General features: G+C 32.4%; 1 protein-coding gene and 2 long non-coding RNA genes across 5 annotated transcripts in view; 1 reads left to right on the forward strand and 2 right to left on the reverse strand.

Annotated features, from left to right (window-relative positions):
• Window positions 1-217: 217 nt before the first annotated feature.
• Window positions 218-2,449, reverse strand: LOC105132540 (uncharacterized). Its single transcript, XR_843592.1, has 2 exons — window positions 1,705-2,449; window positions 218-1,386 (listed from the first exon to the last, which is right to left on the reverse strand). It is a non-coding gene; the product is annotated as an uncharacterized LOC105132540 (long non-coding RNA).
• A 506-nt stretch (window positions 2,450-2,955) lies between these two features.
• On the forward strand, window positions 2,956-20,408 carry LOC105132542 (uncharacterized). The gene is made up of 3 exons (XR_843593.1): window positions 2,956-2,966; window positions 12,562-12,564; window positions 20,322-20,408. It is a non-coding gene; the product is annotated as an uncharacterized LOC105132542 (long non-coding RNA).
• Window positions 18,515-22,380, reverse strand: part of LOC105132541 (ankyrin repeat family protein / regulator of chromosome condensation (RCC1) family protein) — a 9,344-nt gene continuing 5,478 nt past the window's right edge. The window contains exons 9-11 of one of the 3 annotated variants that reach the window (XM_011036105.1): window positions 21,101-21,760; window positions 19,418-19,942; window positions 18,515-19,037 (exon numbers count right to left, since the gene is read on the reverse strand). In XM_011036105.1, the coding sequence (XP_011034407.1) occupies window positions 18,813-19,037; window positions 19,418-19,942; window positions 21,101-21,760 (1,410 nt within the window). In that variant the 3' untranslated portion in view covers window positions 18,515-18,812. Of the gene's footprint in view, window positions 19,038-19,417; window positions 19,946-20,476; window positions 20,746-21,100; window positions 21,761-22,380 lie in introns of those variants that run through there. The other 2 variants (XM_011036104.1, XM_011036107.1) reach the window with 2 other exon arrangements.

The raw sequence follows: 22,380 nt of genomic DNA on the forward strand, positions 1-22,380 counted from the left end.
AATCATTATATATTGAATTCATCTCATAGTTCTTGTTGTTTTTTCTTTACACGATGGAGATAGATAATTTCTTAGCAGGTTAGGAGATAAATAAAAAATGAAAAAGAAATAGCTTCTATAGTAGTTATATTGTTTTTTTTACAAGTGATTATAATGTTAGTAATAATTAATTAAAAATATGTACTTTTTTTTTAAGGAAATATTGTCGTTTAATTCATTAAAATTGCTGTATGTATATGGTAGAATTCAATATACAAACATGATGTGATAGTTCCTTTACTTTTCTCTGTTTCCTTTGTTGGTAATGCATTGGCACACTAACAAGAAATCTTTTCATTGTAATATTCATCTAATTAATTATACATTAATAAATAAATAAAAAAGGTTCTCGATATATAACATAATATAATCCCCTCCCTAGCATTTTAGCAAATCAAATCAGTCATATCTTGTCCCATAATTGAAGAGCATAGCACTGTATTTTCTAATCAAAACATCACCTCAAGATCACCACTTTGAATAAATTATATGTTAATGACAAAATCGGTTCTGTATATGAGTGATGTGATTAGTAGCAGAAAAACAACAAAAATGCTAAATCATATGCGTAGAAAACGAGTCTCCTTGTGCCCTAAAACAAGATTTTGTCGTCGTAACTATATGATAGTGCAACGTATATTATTTTGCAGATGATGTATAAACTGAGCATTAAAGATAATGAAACAAGCAATAATTGCATTTTCGTCCAAAAAAACAATAATTGCAGATAAATCTGTTGAAAATGAATTAAATTAATTGTCACATAATATTTTACAGCAAAAATATAGATATGGCCCCTTGTTAATTTTAGCCATAATGTATCGCTCTCTTGCACGGAATCTTCTTATTAATCATAATTCATAAGATCCGATCACATTCATCAAAAAAAGAAAAAAAGAAAAATTGTATATGGCCACATGTAATAAACTATCTGTGAGTGTTTTCATATGCAAGGACATACTGATCATATATATAGAGCCTGTCTGCATGTATATAAACCCAGATATGTAGGGATATGCTTCCAGGGACACGCTACGGGGTTTATCTGTATGAGATCCATGCAGAACTCGGTGAAACAGACCAAGAATCAAAGATTTTTAGCAGGGGTACAGGCGTGTTGAAGGGTAAAAACACCAAGAAGCAAATTAAACTTGATACAAACTTCCAAACAGGAAATTAAGGAGAGAGGTGTGTGGGTGCGCGCGCGCGCGTGTGAATATATTCATATGTACTTGACATTATCTATATGTTTTTAATAAATTAAAGCATCATTCGTACATGTCTTGTATTGTTTGTCTGCGAATCTTTTTGTCACCTGGAGAATTCTCTAGGTTGGACAGGAAAGAGCTGGATAGAAGAAACAAGGAGTACGTGCTTTATAAAACTAAAATCATGGAATCGATCTACTATTTTCTGGGTATTTCTGATCAAATTCATGGTCTTGTAGTGACAGGTCAAATATTGGAAAGCTGAAGTCAAGGAAATATCAAAGGATATATCGATCTCAGTAGCCATACGAATATTTCAGTACATGGTGACGAGATCGAAATCAAAGAATGATTGATAAGTCAGACCAGAAAATGCAATAAATAATCTACTTCAAATTTCACGAGGAGATCAGAACTATGTTGTTGCAGGAGATGAGATTGGATCAGGAGCACATACCTTATAATTAGGGTCTTGTAATCAGCCAGAGGAAAGGTTCGGTGTAAGGAATGAAGCCTGGTCCGAGATCAGTTCATGATGTTTACCAAATATAAGAACTTGCAAGAAAAAACCTAAGAATTAACAGGAAGTAGGGATATAATTAAAATTTTAAAAGCTAGCTAGCACACATGAGATGGATCTTGAATCAAACTCTATCACTAGCGCTCACTCTATATTGAAGCTAAAATCTGAACAAAAGGCCTAGCTCGTAGCTGCTGTGTATACGCTGATCGATTCATAGCGAAACCTAGCAGTAACATGGACTAAATGAACGGGAGATACAAGGATCTTGGATCAAACTTCATTCCAAACACCCCTTTTCCTTCTTTCAAGGATCCTCTATATCTGAGTCATGATTCAACAATCAAAACACAACGAGGCTGCAAGGTACTCAGGTTCTCAATATTATCACTCTCTTCATACTTACAAGCTAGCACACAAGACCACACACTAAGGAAGTGGATGGAGGCAAGAGAAAAGATAACACAGACATAAATGTGGAAAAGCACATGATAGACAGGTCATTTGAAGAATAAAATAATGAAAAGGCTGGTAGGTTTTGGAGGGATGATGTTGTCTTCTTGTAGGGAGCTTTTTATTAGAAAAGAAAGAGAGGGACTTTGGAGGCTTTTACAGGCTACCTCTGTGGAAAAAAAGAGCTTTGTCTCTGAAATAACGAGGACCCAAAGAGAAGCATGAGGGAGGGGACATGGACCTCCACAATCCCCCTATTTATTTTATTTATTGATATATCATAGTTAATTTTTGTGGTCTTCCCAAGAAAAGCCATACGTAACAACAAGGTAGATATCTCCATCATGAACCAAAAAGGATCACCACCGCCCATACCAAAGCATGATATCTGCACTTACTCTGTGCTTTAACATAAAGATATGTATATAGCAAAAAAAAAATAGGAAATCTACGAAGATACGAAACAAAAACATTTTCGATTACGAAAGAGATCAAATTAATGGGGAATATTAAACACACAAATCATGGCAAAAAGCATTGCTAGTCAGGAATATACAGACACACACACAAACACAAACACACGTAATCGATTGTACCATGATTGATTTCTTTCAATTTATTTAAGTTAATTTGTGCGTGAAGTGTTTTCTCATCCCACCACTAAAAAATGAATAAAGAATAGTAAAAACCATTTCAGTTAAAATCCTGACTTATCTTAGAGTTTTCGATCAAACACAGATCAAGATGTAGTGGTTATCACAATTCGAGTTTGAAGGCTAAAATTCGAGTTTCTCTATCTAATGCTTTCAATATGAGTTATATACCGAGAAAAATAGATTTTTTAGGGTAAATCACATAACAACTCTAGACTTGTTGTTTATGCAATGGTCTGGAATTGAAAAGATGAAGGAAAGATATAATTTGCTTGAATGAATATTATTAATATTAGGTCGGGTAATTGGACAGCAAAACATTCCTACAAGTCAGGAATTAAAAGCTACATTACAAGGTGACAAGCTATAAGATAGGCATTACAATAAAAAAAAAAAAAATATACATTGATTATCTATTACTAAATAGAGAGAATATTAAAGTTTAACTTCCTAATACTCCCCTCCCCCTCAAGTCCCTCAAGTTGGAGAGTGAATATCCTGTACTCCTAACTTGTGAATCATAGGAACAAAATTCTCCTTGCCCAAAGGCTCGTCAAGATATTTGCCGACTAGTATGCAAAACTCACATATCTTGTAATCACTAAACCATCTTGAATCTTGTCTCTAATGTAATGACAATCCATCTCAAAATATCTAGTTTGCTCATTAAAAATTGGGTTGGCTGCAATGTGTAAGGCAACCTTGTTATCGCAAAACAACAAAGCTGATTCATGATGTGTTAGTCCTAAATCTCTTAATAGATAGCGTAGCCATGTCAACTCACAGCAGGCTCCTGTCATTGCACGATACTCTACCTCGGTAGAAGAAAGAGAAATTGTTTTATGTCGCTTCGACCTCCAGGATATTAATGACGGTCCAAGAAAAACGCAATAACCTGTAGTTGATCTCCTAGTAAGTGGACAACCTGCCCAATCTGAGTCACAATAAGCTCTTAACCTGAATTCACTATTCAAAGAGAAAAATAAGCCTTGGCCAAGTGCACCTTTCAAATATTGGATAACCCGAAGAGCTGCCTCTATATGAAGTTTTTGGGGTTGATGCATAAATCTACTCAGAACATGTAATGCATATGTTATATCTGGCCTCAAAACAGTCAAGTAAATTAATCTACCAACCAATCTTTGATACTTACTCAGTTCTTTGAGCAAATCACTATTGTTTAGATAATTTCAAGCCTCGTTCCATAGGAGTATTAATCGAGGTTGCACCTAATAGACCTACATCCTCAATGATTTCTAATGCATATTTCTGTTGGGAGATAAAAATCCCTTTCTTAAAAGCAGAAACTTCAATACCAAGGAAGTATTTCAGATTACTAAGATTTTTAAGGTTAAAACAACTATGTAGAAATTTCTTAGTGGTGGCAATGCTAGTAGGATCATTTCCAGTAATTAGAATGTCATCTACGTATATTAAAAGAGTAGTAAAGATCTTGCCTTGTGTTTTGGTGAACAAAAAGTAATCGGCTCGAGATTGAATGAAATCAGCAAAACAAATAGCCTCTAAAAACTTAGTGAAGCATTGGTGAGATGCCTATTTCAAACTATACAACGACTTATGAAAGAGATATACCAGATTGTTCTCCCCCTGTCGTTGATGCCCAAGCGGCAGAGACATATAAATTTCCTCAACCAAATCACCGTGAAGAAAGGCATTGTTAATGTTCATTTGGTGCAAAGACCACCCACAAGCTACAGCTAAAGCAAGCAAGCAATGAACTAAAATAATCTTGGCAGTAGGAGAAAATGTATCCTGATAATTGATGCCCTCTAGTTGAGTGAAGCCCTTAGCAACCAACCGTGCTTTGTACCTCTCAACAGACCCATCTGATTAGAGCTCGACTTTATACACCCATCTGCAACCAATGGGAGTGTTACCAGTTGGAAGTGGAGTAAGAGTCCAGGTGCCATTGGCCTGGAGAGCCTGTAACTTGGAGTTCATGGCCTTCTGCCACTCAAGATGAACAACGACCTCTAAATAAGACTTAGGCTATGTTATTATACCGAGTTGAGCAATAAAAGATTTATATTGAGGCATATATATGTGATATGAGAGATGTTTAGCCAGAGGATGACAAGTACCTTTAGTTGGACCTAGCGACAATGAGATTGATTAGGTGGAGTAAACATTGTTGCAGACAAAATCCTTGAGCTTGACCGGCGAACCGGTTTGGCGACTAGAGTGATAGAGGGGAATAGGATCAGGAACAGGGGTAGGCAAATGGAAAGGTGGAATTGACAAGGGTTCGAATGATAGAACAAGCGAAGAAGATGATGACAAATGAATTTTAGAGGAAGGAGGTGGTGTTGATGAAAGAGGGGAAAGGGACGTGTGTAGTGTTTCTAGTAAAGGAGAGGAAGGAGACGCAGGTAAGGAAAGTGGTAAAGCAGGAGGCGTAACAGTGTTTGACAGAGAAACATTTGGTGTTGGAGAAAAAGAATTGGGCCAAGGGATATCACGGGCCAAAAGAGGAATTGGGCTAAGCACCGTTGGGGAAGGAGAAATGGGCTTGACAGATGCATAAGAAAAAAAAAAGTTTAATGAAATTTGGCATAACGGCTGGTGAAAATTTTGTTGGTCGAAAAATCAAATAATTTATAGGCTTTGTTTCCAACAGGATAGCCAATAAAAATCAAAGGAATGGAACGATGATCAAATTTATAGGAAACACGGACATTAGTAGCATAAGCTAAACAACCAAAGACACGAAAATGAGAAAAAGAAGGTCGTTCTGAGTAAAGAAGTTCAAAAGGAGTTTTTAAAGAAAGAACTAAAGAGGGCAACCGATTGATGATATGGACGGCGGTAAGAGCACACTCCCCCCAAAAAAGGATAGGGAGTTGAGCTTGAAATTTTAAAGCGCGAGCCACTTATAAAAAGTGACGATGTTTACGTTCCACAACCTCATTTTATTGAGGCATGTAAACACAAGAATGTTGAAAAACGACCCCATGATCTTGAAAAAAAGAATGTAGTGAGGTAAATTCCCCACCGTTGTCACTTTAAAAAGTTTTTATATGACACTCAAATTGAGTCTAAACAAAACTAAAGAATTATTTTAAAATTGATTGTGCTTCATCTTTATGTCGCATTAAAATATCCATGTGAAACGAGTAAAATCATCCACAATGGTAAGAAAATAATGAGCACCAGTAAGAGAAGGGTGTCGATAACGACCCCAAATATCACAATGAATTAGTTCAAAAGGTTTTAGTGAAGAAATTGTACTAGGGCTAAAAGGTAAATGACTCTGCTTAGCCAAAGGGCATACAAGACAATTATTATTTGATTGAATCAAAAAAATTTAAAAATTCTTGGCAATAAAACTTAAATGGGAAGATGATGCATGGCCAAAGTGATGATGCCAGAAATCGGTGGATGAGATGGTAAGGTTGCAGGTTGGTTGTTTTATGGGTGAGGAGGAGGTGTTTACTGAATTCTTCGTTGCAAGTGCCGCCATATAATATAGACCATCACGTTGTTTACTCAAACCAATCATCCTCCTCGTAGCTAGATCCTGCAAAATACACCAATAAGGGAAAAAGGTTATTAAACAATTCAGGCCTCTCGTCAGACGACTAACTGATATCAAATCAACCTTGAAATAGGAACACATAGCACATTATACAAATAATAGACAGAATTCAGAGGCAACGATCCTTTCGCAACAATATTTACTTTATCTCCGCTAGGTAACATTATAGGAGGTAACAAACAACCTTTATTTTTGTGGAAAAATAATTTAGATGATGAAGAAATATGATCTGTTGCCCCGCTATCGATGATCCAATTGCGGAAGCGATGTTAGACAAACCTGGCTTGGTCACAGCATTGGCCTGAGAGATAGAATCGTCATTTTTACTAACAAGCGATAAAAATTGTTTTAACTGGTCCTCTGAAATCCCAACAATCTAGCTGCCACCAATTTTAGAAGACCCCTCGGCAATATTATTCACTGCAGGCTTAGTTCTGTTGTTGAATCCTCTTGAGCCTGAGTTAAATTTAGCCTTTGGATGGCCCACTGGATAGTCATTTAACTCATAACAGGTTTGGACCCAGTGTCCCATTTCTCTATAGTGTAAGCAATTAGGGCGTCCTCTGCCTGTTCCTAGACCATGTCGTTGTCTATCTTGCCTGAAATTTCCAGGCTGCCTCTATTGCGATCGTGAGTCTTAGGACCTATATGGATGGTTAGATCTCTCATGCTTGACTGGGTTGGGTTTGCTTCAAACTACCATAGCTACACTACTGTTAGAGTCAATTGCAGCGTATGTTGAACTCAGGAGGCGTTGTTTTTCTTCTTATGAAATAGAGGAATACGTCTGCCAAACTGAAGGAAGGGGATTCATTAGGAGAATCTGCCCACGAATAGCACTGTAAGAGTCATTCAGCCCCATAAAAAAATTCATTAATTTTTGCTGATCTTGTTGTCCCCTATGTATTTCATTATTGTATGAAGCCAATTCATCCCATAAACCTTTCAATTTGGTGTAGTAAGTAGAAACGGAGAGTTGTTCTTGTTTGAGATAAGCAATATCTTGTTTGAGACAAGGTGCATTGCCTTGAGAGAATCGCTCATGAAGATCTTCTCAGACCTCATGACCAGTAGAATTATAAATCATCCTATTTAAAATTTCCAGATTGAGAGCATTGATGATCCAGGAATGGACCATATCATTGCATCGAGACTAGGTCATAGGATCAGTTTCTTCTGAAGGGGTTTTGATTGAATCATTGACAAAGCCTAACTTATTTTTAGAATTTAAGGCCAAAGTCACAGCTTTTTTTCAAGTGGAATAATTATCTCCATTTAAAGGTTTGGAAACCAAAACCAAGCCTGGATGATCTGCATGATGAGTGAAATTGAGGTTTGAGATATTGGCCTTTGAGAGATCTGCAGAAGTGGTAGGAACGATAATCTCCTTGCCTATGTCAATTGTTGGTGATGTTTCATCTGTGGACATGATGGCTGGAAAATGAAGATGCTACACGAGTGACTTGAGTGCAGCGATGAATCAAGATGAATTAGGATCCTAACTCTGCTCTGATACCATGAAAAGATGAAGGAAAGATGTAATTTGCTTGAATGAATATTATTGATATTAGGTCGTGTATTTGTACAGCAAAACATTCCTACAAGTCAGGAATGAAAAGCTACATTACAGGTGCCAAGCTATAAGATAGGCATTACAATAGAAAGATAATATACACTAATTAATTATCTATTACTAAATAAAGAGAATATTAAAGTTTAATTTCCTAACAGGAATGGTGCAAAGTAAATTCCAAATATTAGTTTTGAGACTAATCTCCAGTAATACTATAAGGGATATTTGGTTGTTGAGGAACAAAATTATTTTTGAGGGAACTATAAGTTTATTTAATTGTTTCTTTATCATCTATTATTGGATTGCTATTTAAGTTTATTTAATTGTTTCTCTATCATCTTTTATTGGATTGCTATTTAGTTACATACTCTGGATTCAAACTTCATCTTTTATTGGATTCCTATTTAGTTACATACTCTGGATTCAAACTTCACTTATACATGAAATGATTTCTTAAGATATAATGATGGCATTAAATTATAGTGTAATAAGAAATCTTAGATAGTCTCTTTATTTTTTTATTATAACACATCAGTTTTGTTTTTTTTCTTAAGTGTAGTTTTTTGGGTTTTTTCTTAAAAATAAATAATAGATAATGGCTTTAGTTATATGATAAGCCAAGGCTAAAAAAGTCTATTACATGATTTACCTAACTTGATATTGTTGGATTTATTTTTACTAATATGTTATATTGTTATAACTACCTAGCTCCAAACTTATCATAGTTATTTTATAGTTATAACAGTTGTCATTGTAGCTGGTTTTCCCTACTTCTGTAACTACCTTTTATGAAATAATATATATGTGGTTCATTCTCTGGCTTCACACAATAAGTGAACAGAGATTTACTTTCTCAAATTCTATTTTGGTATCAGAGCTTTCGATCAAAGGTGTAGGAATTCCTCTTTCTTTTTCTTTCTTTTTTTCTCATACTTTTTATATCTCTGTTTTGATCCAATCATGGCTTGTGCTTCTACTCAATCTACTGCATCCTCTAGCTCAATTGGATCTAGATAAAGCACAACAATGGCATCAATTCCTTCTTATCAAATGCTTAAATACATGTTGTCTGTGAAACTTGATCAAACTAATTATATCTTATGGAGATCTCATATTGATAATGTTGTTTTTACTAATGGTTTTAAGGATTTCATAACTGGGACCTCTATTTTTCTGAAGAAAGAGGTCCAATGTTTATTGTTTGGAGAAGACAAGATCACACAATCCTCAATTGGATCTACTCATCTCTTACACCAGCAATCATGGTACAGATCATAAGCCACAATTCTTCTCAGTCTATTTTGAATGCATCGAAGAAAACCTTCTTGTCTTTCTTAAGAGCTAGAATAATGCAAGGCTAGAGTTACAATCCATGAAGAAAGGATCTTGGTTTATGATAGACCACATCATGAAGATCAGAGCTGCAGATAGTCTAGCAGTTATTGGAGAACCTGTCTCAAAACAAGATTAGGTTATGAATCTCCTTAAAGGCCTTGGATCTAACTATAATGTAGTTGTTACTGCTATTAACATAAGAGATGAAAAGATCTCTATTGAAGATGTTCACAATATGCTTCTAGCTTTTGAGCATCGTCTTAATCAACAAAGCTCAATTAAATACATCTCTATTATGTTTGTCAATTATGCCTCTTCCTCTAATAACAAAGGCAGTGGAAGGACATATAATGGTAGTCGAGAACAAAAGTATACTTCTAATATCAATAACTACACCTACAAAGGTCGTGGTCGCAGGGGTAGATATAGACAGAATGGAAGGCATAATTCAACCAACTCTAAGAAGCCATAATGCCTGTTATGTGGCAAATTTGGTCGTACAGTTTAGGTCTATTACCATAAATTTGATATCTCCTATCAAAGCTCTCATAATAGTGGTACTCCTTCTTTGAATGCTGATAATCAAAACTTTATACCTACTATGGTTGCCTCTTCTAATAAGCTTACAGATGACACTTGGTATCATGATTATGGAACAAGTCATCATTTGACTTAGAATGTGGAAAAGCTAACCATTTTTACACCCTACACGTGAACAAATAAGGTCATAATTGGTAATGGTAATCATCTATCCATTTCCAACACTGGTTCTCAACATTTAGTCTTTAATTCACATTCCTTCTAACTCAAAAAGGTATTTCGCATTTCGTTTATCTCAACAAACATGATAAATATTGCTAAGTTATGCTCAGATAATAATACTTTAATTGAGTGTTGATCTAATAGTCTCTTTGTGAAGGATCTATATACGAAGAAGGTGATTGCTCGAGGCAGACTTGAGAATGGCCTTTACAGGTTTCCAGTATTGAACAACAAGAAAATGGCTTATCTTGGTGTTAATAATTCTTCTACTTTTCATTCTCATAGTTTTTATCCTATTGATAATAAAATGGAGTTATGGTATCATAGACTAGGTCATGTTGCCACTAACATTGTAACCCAAGTAATGTAAAGTTGTAATGTTTCTTACGGAAAGAATAAAGCTACGGTTTGTTCTATTGTTTGCTTTTCTTGTCAACATGCTAAAAGTCATAGGTTACTTACTTATCTTTCACTTTTTCATGCATCTAAACCTTTGGAACTTGTTCACACTAACATCTAGGGACCTCGGTCAAGTCTACATCTGGTGCTAAATATTTCATCTTATTCCTAGATGACCACTCATAGTACATATGGTTTTATCCTCTACAAACAAAGAATCAATCTCTCCCTATCTTTAAGCAATTTAAACTTCAAGTCGAGAATCAATTTGATGCTAAAATCAAATGTATACAATTTGATAATGGTAGCGAGTTCAGATATTTTATGGCTTTCTTTAGCAATCTGACATACTTCATCGCTTTTCTTACCCTTACAACTTAGCTTAGAATGAGAGAGTTAAGAGGAAGCACAGGCATGTTGTTAAATTTAGGTTAACCTTGTTGGCTCATGCCTCTTTACCGATGAAATTTTGACAATATATCTTTCAAATAGCAACCTTTCTCGTAAACAAAATGCATATAGGACAGCCCATAATCAACCTAATTCACGTGCAAAAAGTGCTTAATTATTCCATAATATAAGCTTAGGGTTGGCATCATGATGGCTATCTTGTTTGAAAAATTAATCCTAAAATTGCAAGGATATTTTGATAGAATATTTTGGGAGTTTCTATATTCTATAAGGATAATAAAGGGTATGAACTATTAAAAATATTTTCATACTTGTTAAGAAGGTTAAAGTCGATTTTGGGCTGATTTTTTCTATTACATAGTTTTACACTAACAAGCATAATTTTTTATCCAACCAATGAAAAAAGTTGAGATTTTACCATAATCTTTCAGAGATATTTTTTTATATATGGTTAAAATTCCAGGTTAATAGGATATCAATAAGATCTTTAAATAAGATACAAAAGCTACTATATAAAATTTATATTAATTTCCTTGTTGATTTTGGATTTTTTTTTCCTATTATATTTAGAACACCTTTATTATTTTTCTAAAATTGTTTAGGATATTTTTTATCTATTATAAATAGAGTTATTTAGCTTGTATTTAATTTTTTTTATAAACTTTGATTTCATAATAATTTTACTTATTTTACTTGTGTGTGAGATGTATATTCTCACATTCTTAGGTTCTCTAAAGAGCTAGTTTGATTTATTGAATAACAATTATCTTTGTGATATTTTCTTTTTATTTTTTATTTATAAATTGGTATTTATTGAATAAAAATTTATTTTAATAATATTCATATATTAATTCAGGTAATTTATATATTATACTTCTATTAAACATGATTATTTGATTTGCTAGAATTTATATACGTTACGTGACTACTAATCTTTTTTAATAAAATTTGACGATGTTAGTCATAGAAAGAGAAAGAGATAAGAGAAAACTTTGTACATTACTTATAATATCTTTTCTAATAGCTTGATTGATTAAATATTTTATATTATCCTATTGCAATTAACTTTCATTGATTTGCTATGTGGATGTGGATGAACATAATTATTCGGGTATTATTATTTATTATTGAAATATATATATTGTTGAGGTGGGAGCAGGTAGTTTTTCTTTGCAACTTATACGAATAAATTAATGCTCACCTTTAGAGATATAGCCTCGTTGGTAACTGGTTTAGCTACCATGATATCATAAAACTAATAATAATAATAATCCGAGGAAAGATCGTTGGCAAAATAATTTATTATGAATGCATCAGTTCATTTAATGATAGCCTTTTTAAGACCCGAATAAGGAATTAGTCTCAATGAATAAAAGTTGGCACCAAGATAACCTTGCTATTAAGACTTAGAAATATGAAAAGAAAAAAAAAAACTTAATCTGTAGTTTAGCCATCAAATTAACATTACCCATGAATTCCATTTCATTTAATCATTATTATTATTATTTTCAACATTATTTTATTATTTCATTTAATCATTATTATTATTATTTTATTTTTTTGCTAATACTTGGTATTAGTTGTCCTTAATTGGTTAGAGATTTTTGACATTTTAATACTTCTCACGATTTGATATGAGGTTTTAATTTTAGTGGGTGATAAAAATGACTACTCCATCTTAACCTTCATGTCAACCCCTTATATTACAAAGACAAATTATATTATATGAAAGTATAAACATTATACAATGGATCCCAAATATCAATTAGATAAAAAAAAATAATTCTAACCATACTATTTATGAAAATAATATGGTAGATTAAACATGTTTTTTTAATATTATCAAATTAATAAATACATGTATTAGCAAATTAATCCTAGATTATCTTTCATGGAAAGGCTAATTAATTAAGATCATTTCTCTTATCCAATCAAAGATATGCTATTCATGTCGAGACTAGGAATTTATGGAAGTCTTACTTCTCAATATTGCTTGCCCCAACACTAACTTTAGATAGATATAAAATTTATTATAAGGGTTTATTCAGTTGGTTATCATTTAAATTTGGCTAATCTTCTCAATATGGGTTTTTTTTCCTCCCTTATCTTTTTTCTCTCTTTCTCTTAGAAAACATGCCATCCCGTCTAAAAAAGCTATCTTTAATTTTCTTTTTATTTTAATTATGGCTCTCATTCTTCTTATTTCTCTTTATTTATATTAATTTTTTATTAATTATTTTTTTAATTTTATCATTTAGAATTTCATAATATTTGGTATTTATATTAAATTTGAATTTTATTTTTTTAATGTTATTTTAAAAAATATATATTTTTCAATTCCATCATTTATCATTTGTTTTAATTTAATTTTCATGTTAGCTTTGGTCTTCATTCTTTTAATTATTATTTTTTGTCTTGGTTCCTTTTTTAAATTAATTTTTTTAATTTTATTCTTTAATATTTTATTTTTTTAGAATTGGGCTTCGTTAGTTTTTTCGATACAATGATCCTAGTCTTATAATCTAAGTCATTGGTATGGAATTTTAACTCGGATTGATTTATATCTTTTTTTTACTAATTTTATTTTTTAATTTTATCATTCAACATTAGATTTATTGAATACTAAGCATCTTTTTTTTTTCTTTCTATGATGATAATCCGGCCTCATGGTTCAAGTAATACATTTGTCATGCTAGCTCTAATTAGCTTAAGACTTTTACGTCATTTTATTTTTTATTTTTATGTTAAGTTTATTCCTCATTCTTTTAATTCTTTTTTTTAATTTTTCACTTTCAGTATTAGATTGTTGAGGATTGGGTTTCGTTATTTTTTTTTATATGCAGCTATCCTCGTATCATAACTCGGGTTATAAGTATAAGATTAGCTAAAGTTGACATCGACCATCTTTTTTAATTTTTTTTTTACATCTATTTTGTTTATTGACTTTAATTTTTTACTTTGAGTTTATTAAATACTGAATTTATTTTTTTATATATATGTTTTTATGAGAATATCTCAGTCTCATAATCACTATCATAAGTTTATTATGGTAACTTAATTAGATTCGGTAAAGATTTTTTTCTATTTTTCATTTTCTTTTCATCTTCTTCCTTTGACATCATGGTCTATAAATCGATTCATGAAATTTTTGTTTGCTTTAAAATATGCTAGCAACACTTTAATATTTTATTTTATTTTAACGAAAGAAATCAACTCAGCTCATGGTGAGACACGGCCACCTATGTAGTAAACAACTAAGGGATGTATGCAGTAGTACTTCACCACCTATATTATGCAGTGCCTATCAAATATTTGATTTGCCTCATCTTTTATTGATTATTACTTTCATATAGGAAAATTAATAGGATACATGCTGTCATGATTAATTAAGTATTAAGGTACACCTTTTCTCTCTCCTTCTCTTAGAAAACATGCCATCCCGGCTAAAAAAGTTGTCTTCAATTTTCTTTTTATTTTAATTATGGCACTCATTCTTCTAATTTCTCTTTATTTATATTGAATTTTTTTATTAATTATTTTTTTAATTTTATCACTTAGCATTTTTTCATATTTAATGTTTATATCAAATTTGATTTTTATTTTTTTAATGTTATTTTAAAAAATATATATTTTTCAATTCCATCATTTATCATTTGTTTTAATTTAATTTTCATGTTAGCTTTGGACTTCATTCTTTTAATTATTATTTTTTATCTTGGTTTTTTTAAATTAATTTTTTTAATTTTATTTTTTAATATTTTATTTTTTAAAAATTGAGCTTCGTTAGTTTTTTCGATACAATGATCCTGGTCTTATAACTGAAGTCATTGGTATGAAATTTTAACTCGGATTGATTTATGTCTTTTTTTCATTAATTTTTTTTTAATTTTATCATTCAATATTAAATTTATTGAATATTAAGCATTTTTTTTCTTTCTTTCTATAATGATAATTCGGCCTCGTGGTTTAAGTAATACATTTGTCATGCTAGCTCTAATTAGCTTAAGACTTTCACATCATTTTATTTTTTATTTTTATGTCAAGTTTGTTCCCCCTTCTTTTAATTCTTTTTATTCTTTTTTTATTTATTTTTTTTATTTTCAACTTTCAGTATTAGATTGTTGAGGATTAGGTTTCGTTATTTTTTTTATATGCAGCTATCCTCGTATCATAACTCGGGTTATAGGTATCAGATGTTAGCTAAAGTTGACATTGACCATCTTTTTTAATCTTTTTTTATATCTATTTTGTTTATTGATTTTAATCTTTAACTTTGAGTTTATTAAATACTGAGTTTATTATTATTATTATATATATATATATATGTTTTTACGAGGATATCTCGGTCTCATAATCACTATCACAAGTTTGTTATGGTAACTTAAATAGATTCGGTGAAGATTTTTTTCTATTTTTTATTTTCTTTTCATCTTCTTCCTTTAGCATCATGGTCTATAAATGGATTCATGGAATTTTTGTTTGCTTTAAAACATGCTGGCAACACTTTAATATTTTATTTTTTTTTAACGAAAGAAATCAACTCAGCTCATGGTGAGACACGGCCACCTATGTAGTAAACAACTAAGGGATGTATGCAGTAGTACTTCACCACCTATATTATGCAGTGCCTATCAAATATTTGATTTGCCTCATCTTTTATTGATTATTACTTTCATATAGGAAAATTAATAGGATACATACTTGCTGTCATGATTAATTAAGTATTAAGGTAATTGTCTAGAAATATAGAATATAAAGTTTTCTAATCTATACCAAACTTTAGCCCCTGTTTTGCTGGATATGGTGGGAAAGATTGAGAAAGGTGAGAGATTTAGCCCTCGTTTGGGAACGTGTTTGAAGCAGTGCTTTTCAAGATTTTTAAATATTTTTTTTACTTAAAATTAATTTTTAAAAAATCTTTTGATTTCCTTGATATACTAATATCAAAAACTATTTTAAAAAAGTAAAAAAAAACATTAATTTAATAAATTTTCAAATAAAAAAAATTAAAAAATAACAATTATTATATTTTCAAACACTCTCTTCACCATAACCCAACTAGGTTATGGTAGAAGATTCAAATAAATATCTACTTTAATGAGGATACAGGGATGGAGGATTTAATGGATTGGCTTAATAATTATGATAGAATGATTGAGTATGCGATATTATTAAGAGAAAAGATCGAGAGGAATAGCATTTTTCACACTAAAAACAAATCCAAGATATTTTGTTAACAAAAGATGTCTGTTCAAAGTTGCTTCATATGAAGTAATTATTGAAGAATAGACTTATTTGACTGCTAGTTTAGCAACGAAAGTCGACCATTATTAAAGTTAATTTGCAATCTAAAGAAGGAAATGGAGATATGGGCATGCATTTGCCACTTCCTTCTCAGCAAAATCTCTTTCCATGGGGTGACCGAACTTCATAAAGAGTATGGAGTCCAAATCTTGGAATAATTGACCTCTTCCCAAAGATCGAATATTTTTTTACTGCCGGTGTTATTAATATTAAAAATAAATTTTAAAAAATAAAAAATATATATATATTTTAAATAAAAAACATTTAAAAAAATCTTTAATCTAATTAGAAAAAAAAACCTGAGTTATTAGTTTGAATTTAATAAATCTCATACAATTGAAACTTATATAATTATTAATTTTAAATTTATTAATTAGAAAAAAAAACCTGAGTTATCAGTTCGAATCTGATAAATTTTATATAATTGGAACTTATATAATTATTAATTTTAAATTTAATAAAATTTATCGAGGCTAAAATACTCATTAATTTTAAAAAATAAAAAATAAATAAAACTTCCTTCCTAATCCAAGACCATCAATCATACAACCTATAAAAACTCGTATGGTTCATGATCGTCCAAGTCACCTCATCCCATCAAATCCTCTTCAAAAATGGAGGAAAAGAAAAGTTAAGGCGTTCAAAAATAAAAAAATAAAAAGGAAATCATACATCTTGGCACTCCTCTATAATTGAAGGAATAAAGACATATAGCACCAAGGGAAAAAAGGTCACAGGACAAGAGGTTCAATAGGGTTATAAAACAGCATTTGATACGATGAAACTGCTCCTCCCGATTTATCATTCTATTACTACTAATTGTTCACCATCCATGCCAGGGTAAATCTTGCTTTTAATCAAGAATATTTCATGCATGTACCATAGGTAATTCCTGTATGATTGCTCATGCATGTATCACAGCTAATTACTATATCATTGAATGTGTTACATTACGGAGCAGATTGAACTTTTTAATAATATAGAAAAAAAATATTAAGATAATGCTAATGTGTTTTCCAGTATCAAGTGAAAATTAATTTGATATGATTTAATTAATTTAATGAATCCAAAATAAATCTTTTTATACTCTAAAAATATAGTTTGACTCAAAGATATTTAAAATGGTATTTTTTTTTATATTGAGATGGTAATATATTAAATTAACTTAGATCAAGTCAGATAAATCTGTTCAATTTGCGACCTCAATATTGAGGTAGTGATAACCTCATAAAAATTAAATCAAAATAAATTATAAAACAGTTCTCAATTAACCTAATATTAAAAAATAAAATTGAAAAAAATCAATTAAAGAATAAAAGGCCAAATAATATAATTTAAATCAATTCAAGTTAACTTGTCAAACCTAAAGCCCTAGTCATTAGATCAAGATAATCCTATAGAAATATATTGAAAGATAAAATTAAAAAAATAATTAAAAAACTTTAAAAAACTCAAGTCATCTCAAATTAATCTGACAAATTCTCTAATTAGATCATGAGATCAGGATAATGTTATAAAAAATAAATTATAATGCTAAATTTCTAATAAACTTGATATTAAATTGTAAAATTAAAAAAATATTTTGTAAAATTAAATAATATTTTGTAAATCAAAATAAATGATAAAGTTTCATCCTAAATAAATTTAATATTAAATAATAAAATTAAATTTAAAAAAAAAAAAACAGCACTGTTTGAACAAATAATGCTTTGTAAAGAGATGAATAGTAAACTCACCTTCTAATTAATAATTTATTGTTGCTGAATGTTTTACCATGCCGCTTACCCTTCATTAGCTGCTGCGGATTCCCCGATTTTCAAAGGCAGAATTGGAGCTCACGCCTACGGTTTTGAGTATATATGCCACCTTATCATCAAGAAATTGGAAACCTTGCATAAATATAGCTCTAGGAATCTATTTTTATTTTTATTTTTTATTCTATTCCGTTTTTTATTCTATAATTAACCGATATGTAATCATCGTACCCCCACAACCTTTGGTTGAGAAAAAGAAACGGTATTTCCGACCAAAAGTATTTTTCATAAGATTTTTATTCACGCATGAACCAATAATTTCTAGCACGTTACAAACAACTTAAAGGATCTCCTTAATTTCTTAAAAATTCATAAATACCGTATTCTAAATGGTTAGCAGGTCCAGGATAAGCCTTCCACCATGCACACGAATAGATTTCAGGACAAAATCTAATTCATTATGATGATAAATACAGTGTGTTTAAGCATTGATGTTCCAATAACTAAACAAAAGAGTGATACAGCTTTGGCCCAGCTTGCTCACAGCTTGAGAAGATGATTATTTTGCTGATGAACATCAGCCCCTTGTTCACACCTTATTACAATGAACAATTGATTTTGTTATTCAAAATTATCTCTTGTTGAAAAAGAATGAAGGGACATTTGAGAATTTATTCATCCAGGTCCTCTTAAGATAGAAGAGATGAAAACTACGCTAAAAACTAGTACAACAGAATGTACAATGTAACCTCTGTACAGTGAAATTAGAGCAGTGCATTGAACTGAAAACAAGAGCATCGAAGCGCCCGTGTTGCCAAGTACTGAAGTTAGATCATACAGCCATCTTAAGATGGGTTCTTGACAATCTTAACACTACTGTAGAAGCGCTTCAGATCCTTCATAGCCTTTTCCTCGATCTGAATCGAACGGATCGATGAGGGAGTGTCAACCTCAGGTTTGAACCAGCGGTTCATTCCTGGAGAATCTGATGGCGAGCACTGACCTGTGGAAACTGAGAATCCATGTGTTCTCATCTGTGGACTATGGGATATACTTTGATGTCGCTTTCCCTGTGATGAGATAAGCAAAAAAAGAATATGATCACGAAGGTATAATAAAAATGCAGACTTGAACTTCAGAAAAGAAATTGAAACGAAAATAGAAAGAAGGCATGGTAATTCAATCTAGACATTCTTCCAACATAAACTATGGATTGTGTTTTCCGGAAATGTAATGACTTTGTCCACAGAATAAATTGGCGACCTAAAGACATGATCCTGTCATTCACAATTTATTAGCCTGCATCATTATGAATATGATGATGTATCTTGTTGCATTCTTGTAACGCAGAGCAATTATATGCTCACATAACAAATTATCATGTACAGAAAAGGACATCAATTCAATTACAAAAAATGGAAAGACAGAGCAAGGTATGACATTTGTATACCTGCTGCATTTGGATGTCTCTAAGTGATGGTCGAGAAAGAAGTGGAGGAGTCCCGGAAGCCCATGGGGGTGTATTTCTTTCTGCATCAGATGCCTGTGATGCTGGTTCTGACACCAAAGGAATTGGTTTGGAAGGCATAAGTGAGCCCAACAAAACTTTTCCATCACTTCTACTATCAAAATGATCTTCCACCTGATCTTTGTTCCTAGTTGGTATATTCAATTTGGTTTTGCCCTGTTCATCCTGTATTTGACGAAGTGAAGCAGATTCCTTTGAAACCTTAGCCCCACCCCATGCAGGACCCTCACTTCTGGGTGCTGGTGGTGGGGGAGCAGCATCTTTGGGGACCTCATCCAGGGCACCACTCAAGAACATGGAAAGCCCACCCTTGCGGTTCTTTTTCTTGGATACTGCTGGAGATGAAATCTTATTTTTTGGCAAGTCTGAACCTGGTTTCTTCTGAACAAAGAATCCGATCTCTTTCAAAGTTTGGTTCACCACACTTCCACCAAAAGTGGTCTCTTCCTCCTATTAAACATTAACTTGAACAATTCAGAAAATGTAACTAGTCATTCAAGAAAATCCGAGTTTAACTTTACTACCCCTTTTGCTCCAATGAAAGACCCAAAGAGTGGTGGACTACGTTATGGGGGTTAGCTAGCCTTCCTCCAATTCCTAAACTCCCCACTCCACCCGTTCCAAGGTCCTGAAAGCTCCTAGTAGAAATCCCAAGTCTTAACCACTGAGGTGTCCAATGGGAGACTTGGTTAACACAAGGACAGTTAACTAATTAAGAAAAAACTAATTAATGAGAACAAACTCCTCCTAGAATATGCGATCAGCCTAGGAAGTTAAATAGATATTACAACAGTTATCCTAACAGTATTTCTAAACAACCGCGCAGAATATTGTCAAGGCAGTTGCCACCAATCATGCGAATTATAGGTGGAATCAAAACCAGCACTTGCTACTCGGTTAAAGCTTGACACTTTACAATACTGAGATGCAAATTCAGCAAATGCACTGGATTCAGAGGGAAAATAATGAGATCTTTTAGCCTAATTTAAACAAATCTCAAAAAGGACAGATTATTTAAACTTGTGCAGGGCCAAAAACTGAATTCCCCCAAGTGACTCTCTGACAGAAGATACATCATGCAACTAGTGGTTCGTGCCCTTGTTGGTTTTGGACTGAGATTTCCAACCAGTTCTGAAATTGTCAAATTGGTAGCTTACTAGGATATGGAACACATTCTGCATCCATCTATATGCTTGCTGGATCAGGCAGGTTAGCAGGCCAGCATGTTGGGCAGATAGGAATGAGTATTCCTGAATTAGAAATAAATCTTGGTCTGTTGAATGGCTAAAAATAAAGAGACATTGTTTAATATTAATCAGCCAGTTATCCTGAAATACTTGAAACTTTGAACCCCCTTAATTGACACAGTATGTTGGTTATTTCATAACTACTAAGTGACCCTACTTCCCTCCTCTTGATTGAGTGGGTCAGGGACAGTAGAGTTGGGTGGGGCAGATAGGTGGGTTGATGAACACTACTGGTTAAAAGCAGCCTTTAGTAACCATACTTGAATCTAAAAACATAATAAATAACGCATCAACAATGGTGCATTAAAATTTTTCATGATAGTAAAAGGAGTTCACATAGAAAAAATAGAAAACTAACCTTATTTGTGGGAACCTGCGAGACCTCAACATCCATGAAATTCTTTACAGAACTGCATTCTGCATCAGTGCTAGTAAAAGCAGATGGCATTTCCCTTTGTTCTGCCTGTTTTTTGCTCTTTCTTCTTTGTTTTCTTGATACTTCAGATTTTTTGCTCCCCTTCTCATCTGGTGATACTGAAGATGATGCTTTTACCAGTGCTGTTTCAACTGGAGCACCAAGTTCAGCCAGTGAACTTTCAAGAATTGATCTTGTCTGAAGTTTTGCAATTTGTTGATCATCAAGAATATGCCCCTTAGATTGCTTTGTCTCAAGCATCTCAATCTGCTGCAACTTCTTTCGTAAAGCCCGAACTTGTTTGGAAATAGGATCATCTTTGGGTTGTAGGAGGGAATTTAATTGTTGATCTATTACACTCCTAGGGGTATATTTGTCACTGTAATTGTCACGAGTCCTTGAAACCTCGCTTTCACTATCTTCCTCAATATTGATAATGACAGGAAGAGTAGCTGTTGGAGTTGGAAGACTACGATAGCTCCAAGGTTCAGATGACCTTTGGTCTAACAGATTTTCAAGATTAGCAAGAATTTCAGGTGAGGCACTACCAAAAGCATGTGATGAGACTGTTAAAATATAATCAAGGTTGTGAATGGCAATATCCTGCAGAAAATAGATACAGGGAATTTAGTCAAACATCAGAGATCCATTCACGGTTGTCATCAAGAAAATAGCAATAAATACTTGCATAAAGATGGACATCCTATTCAGAGCACCTATTCAGAGCAGATAAATAGATAAATGTGTGCTATACAATACATAATACATACAGAAAGGGAATGTAAAAGGGATCTTTAAGTTAAGAATTGATCTAACCACGCTATATTTACCATCAGAATGAGATTAACCAAACAAGAAGCATGACAAGTGGGATGAAAGAATAACCAATAATGCATTAGGATAAACTATTTACTAGCAATTTTTACCAATATAAGAATCCCTAGAAAGCCAGCTAAACAAGACCTTGCTTCATTCAACCATGTACCGCCTAATACATGAGGCCTCAGGGGGTGGCTAGTAAGTCAAAAGAGTTTCAAGGAGAAAACATAGTTTTTGGTTCAAACCTAGTTTCAAAAAAGGCAAATAAAAGCTCTAGGATGACCCTAGAGAAATAGCCAAGCAACTTCTATAGAATAAAGCACTGCTGTGCAGTAGATCAGATTTATTTCACAAAAAAATGAACATTTTATGCATGCAAGAGGGGGGGGGGGGGGGGGGGGAAA

Source organism: Populus euphratica, unplaced genomic scaffold (assembly GCF_000495115.2).
Source record: "Populus euphratica unplaced genomic scaffold, PopEup_1.0 scaffold27.1, whole genome shotgun sequence".
NCBI classification, from domain to species: Eukaryota; Viridiplantae; Streptophyta; class Magnoliopsida; order Malpighiales; family Salicaceae; genus Populus; species Populus euphratica.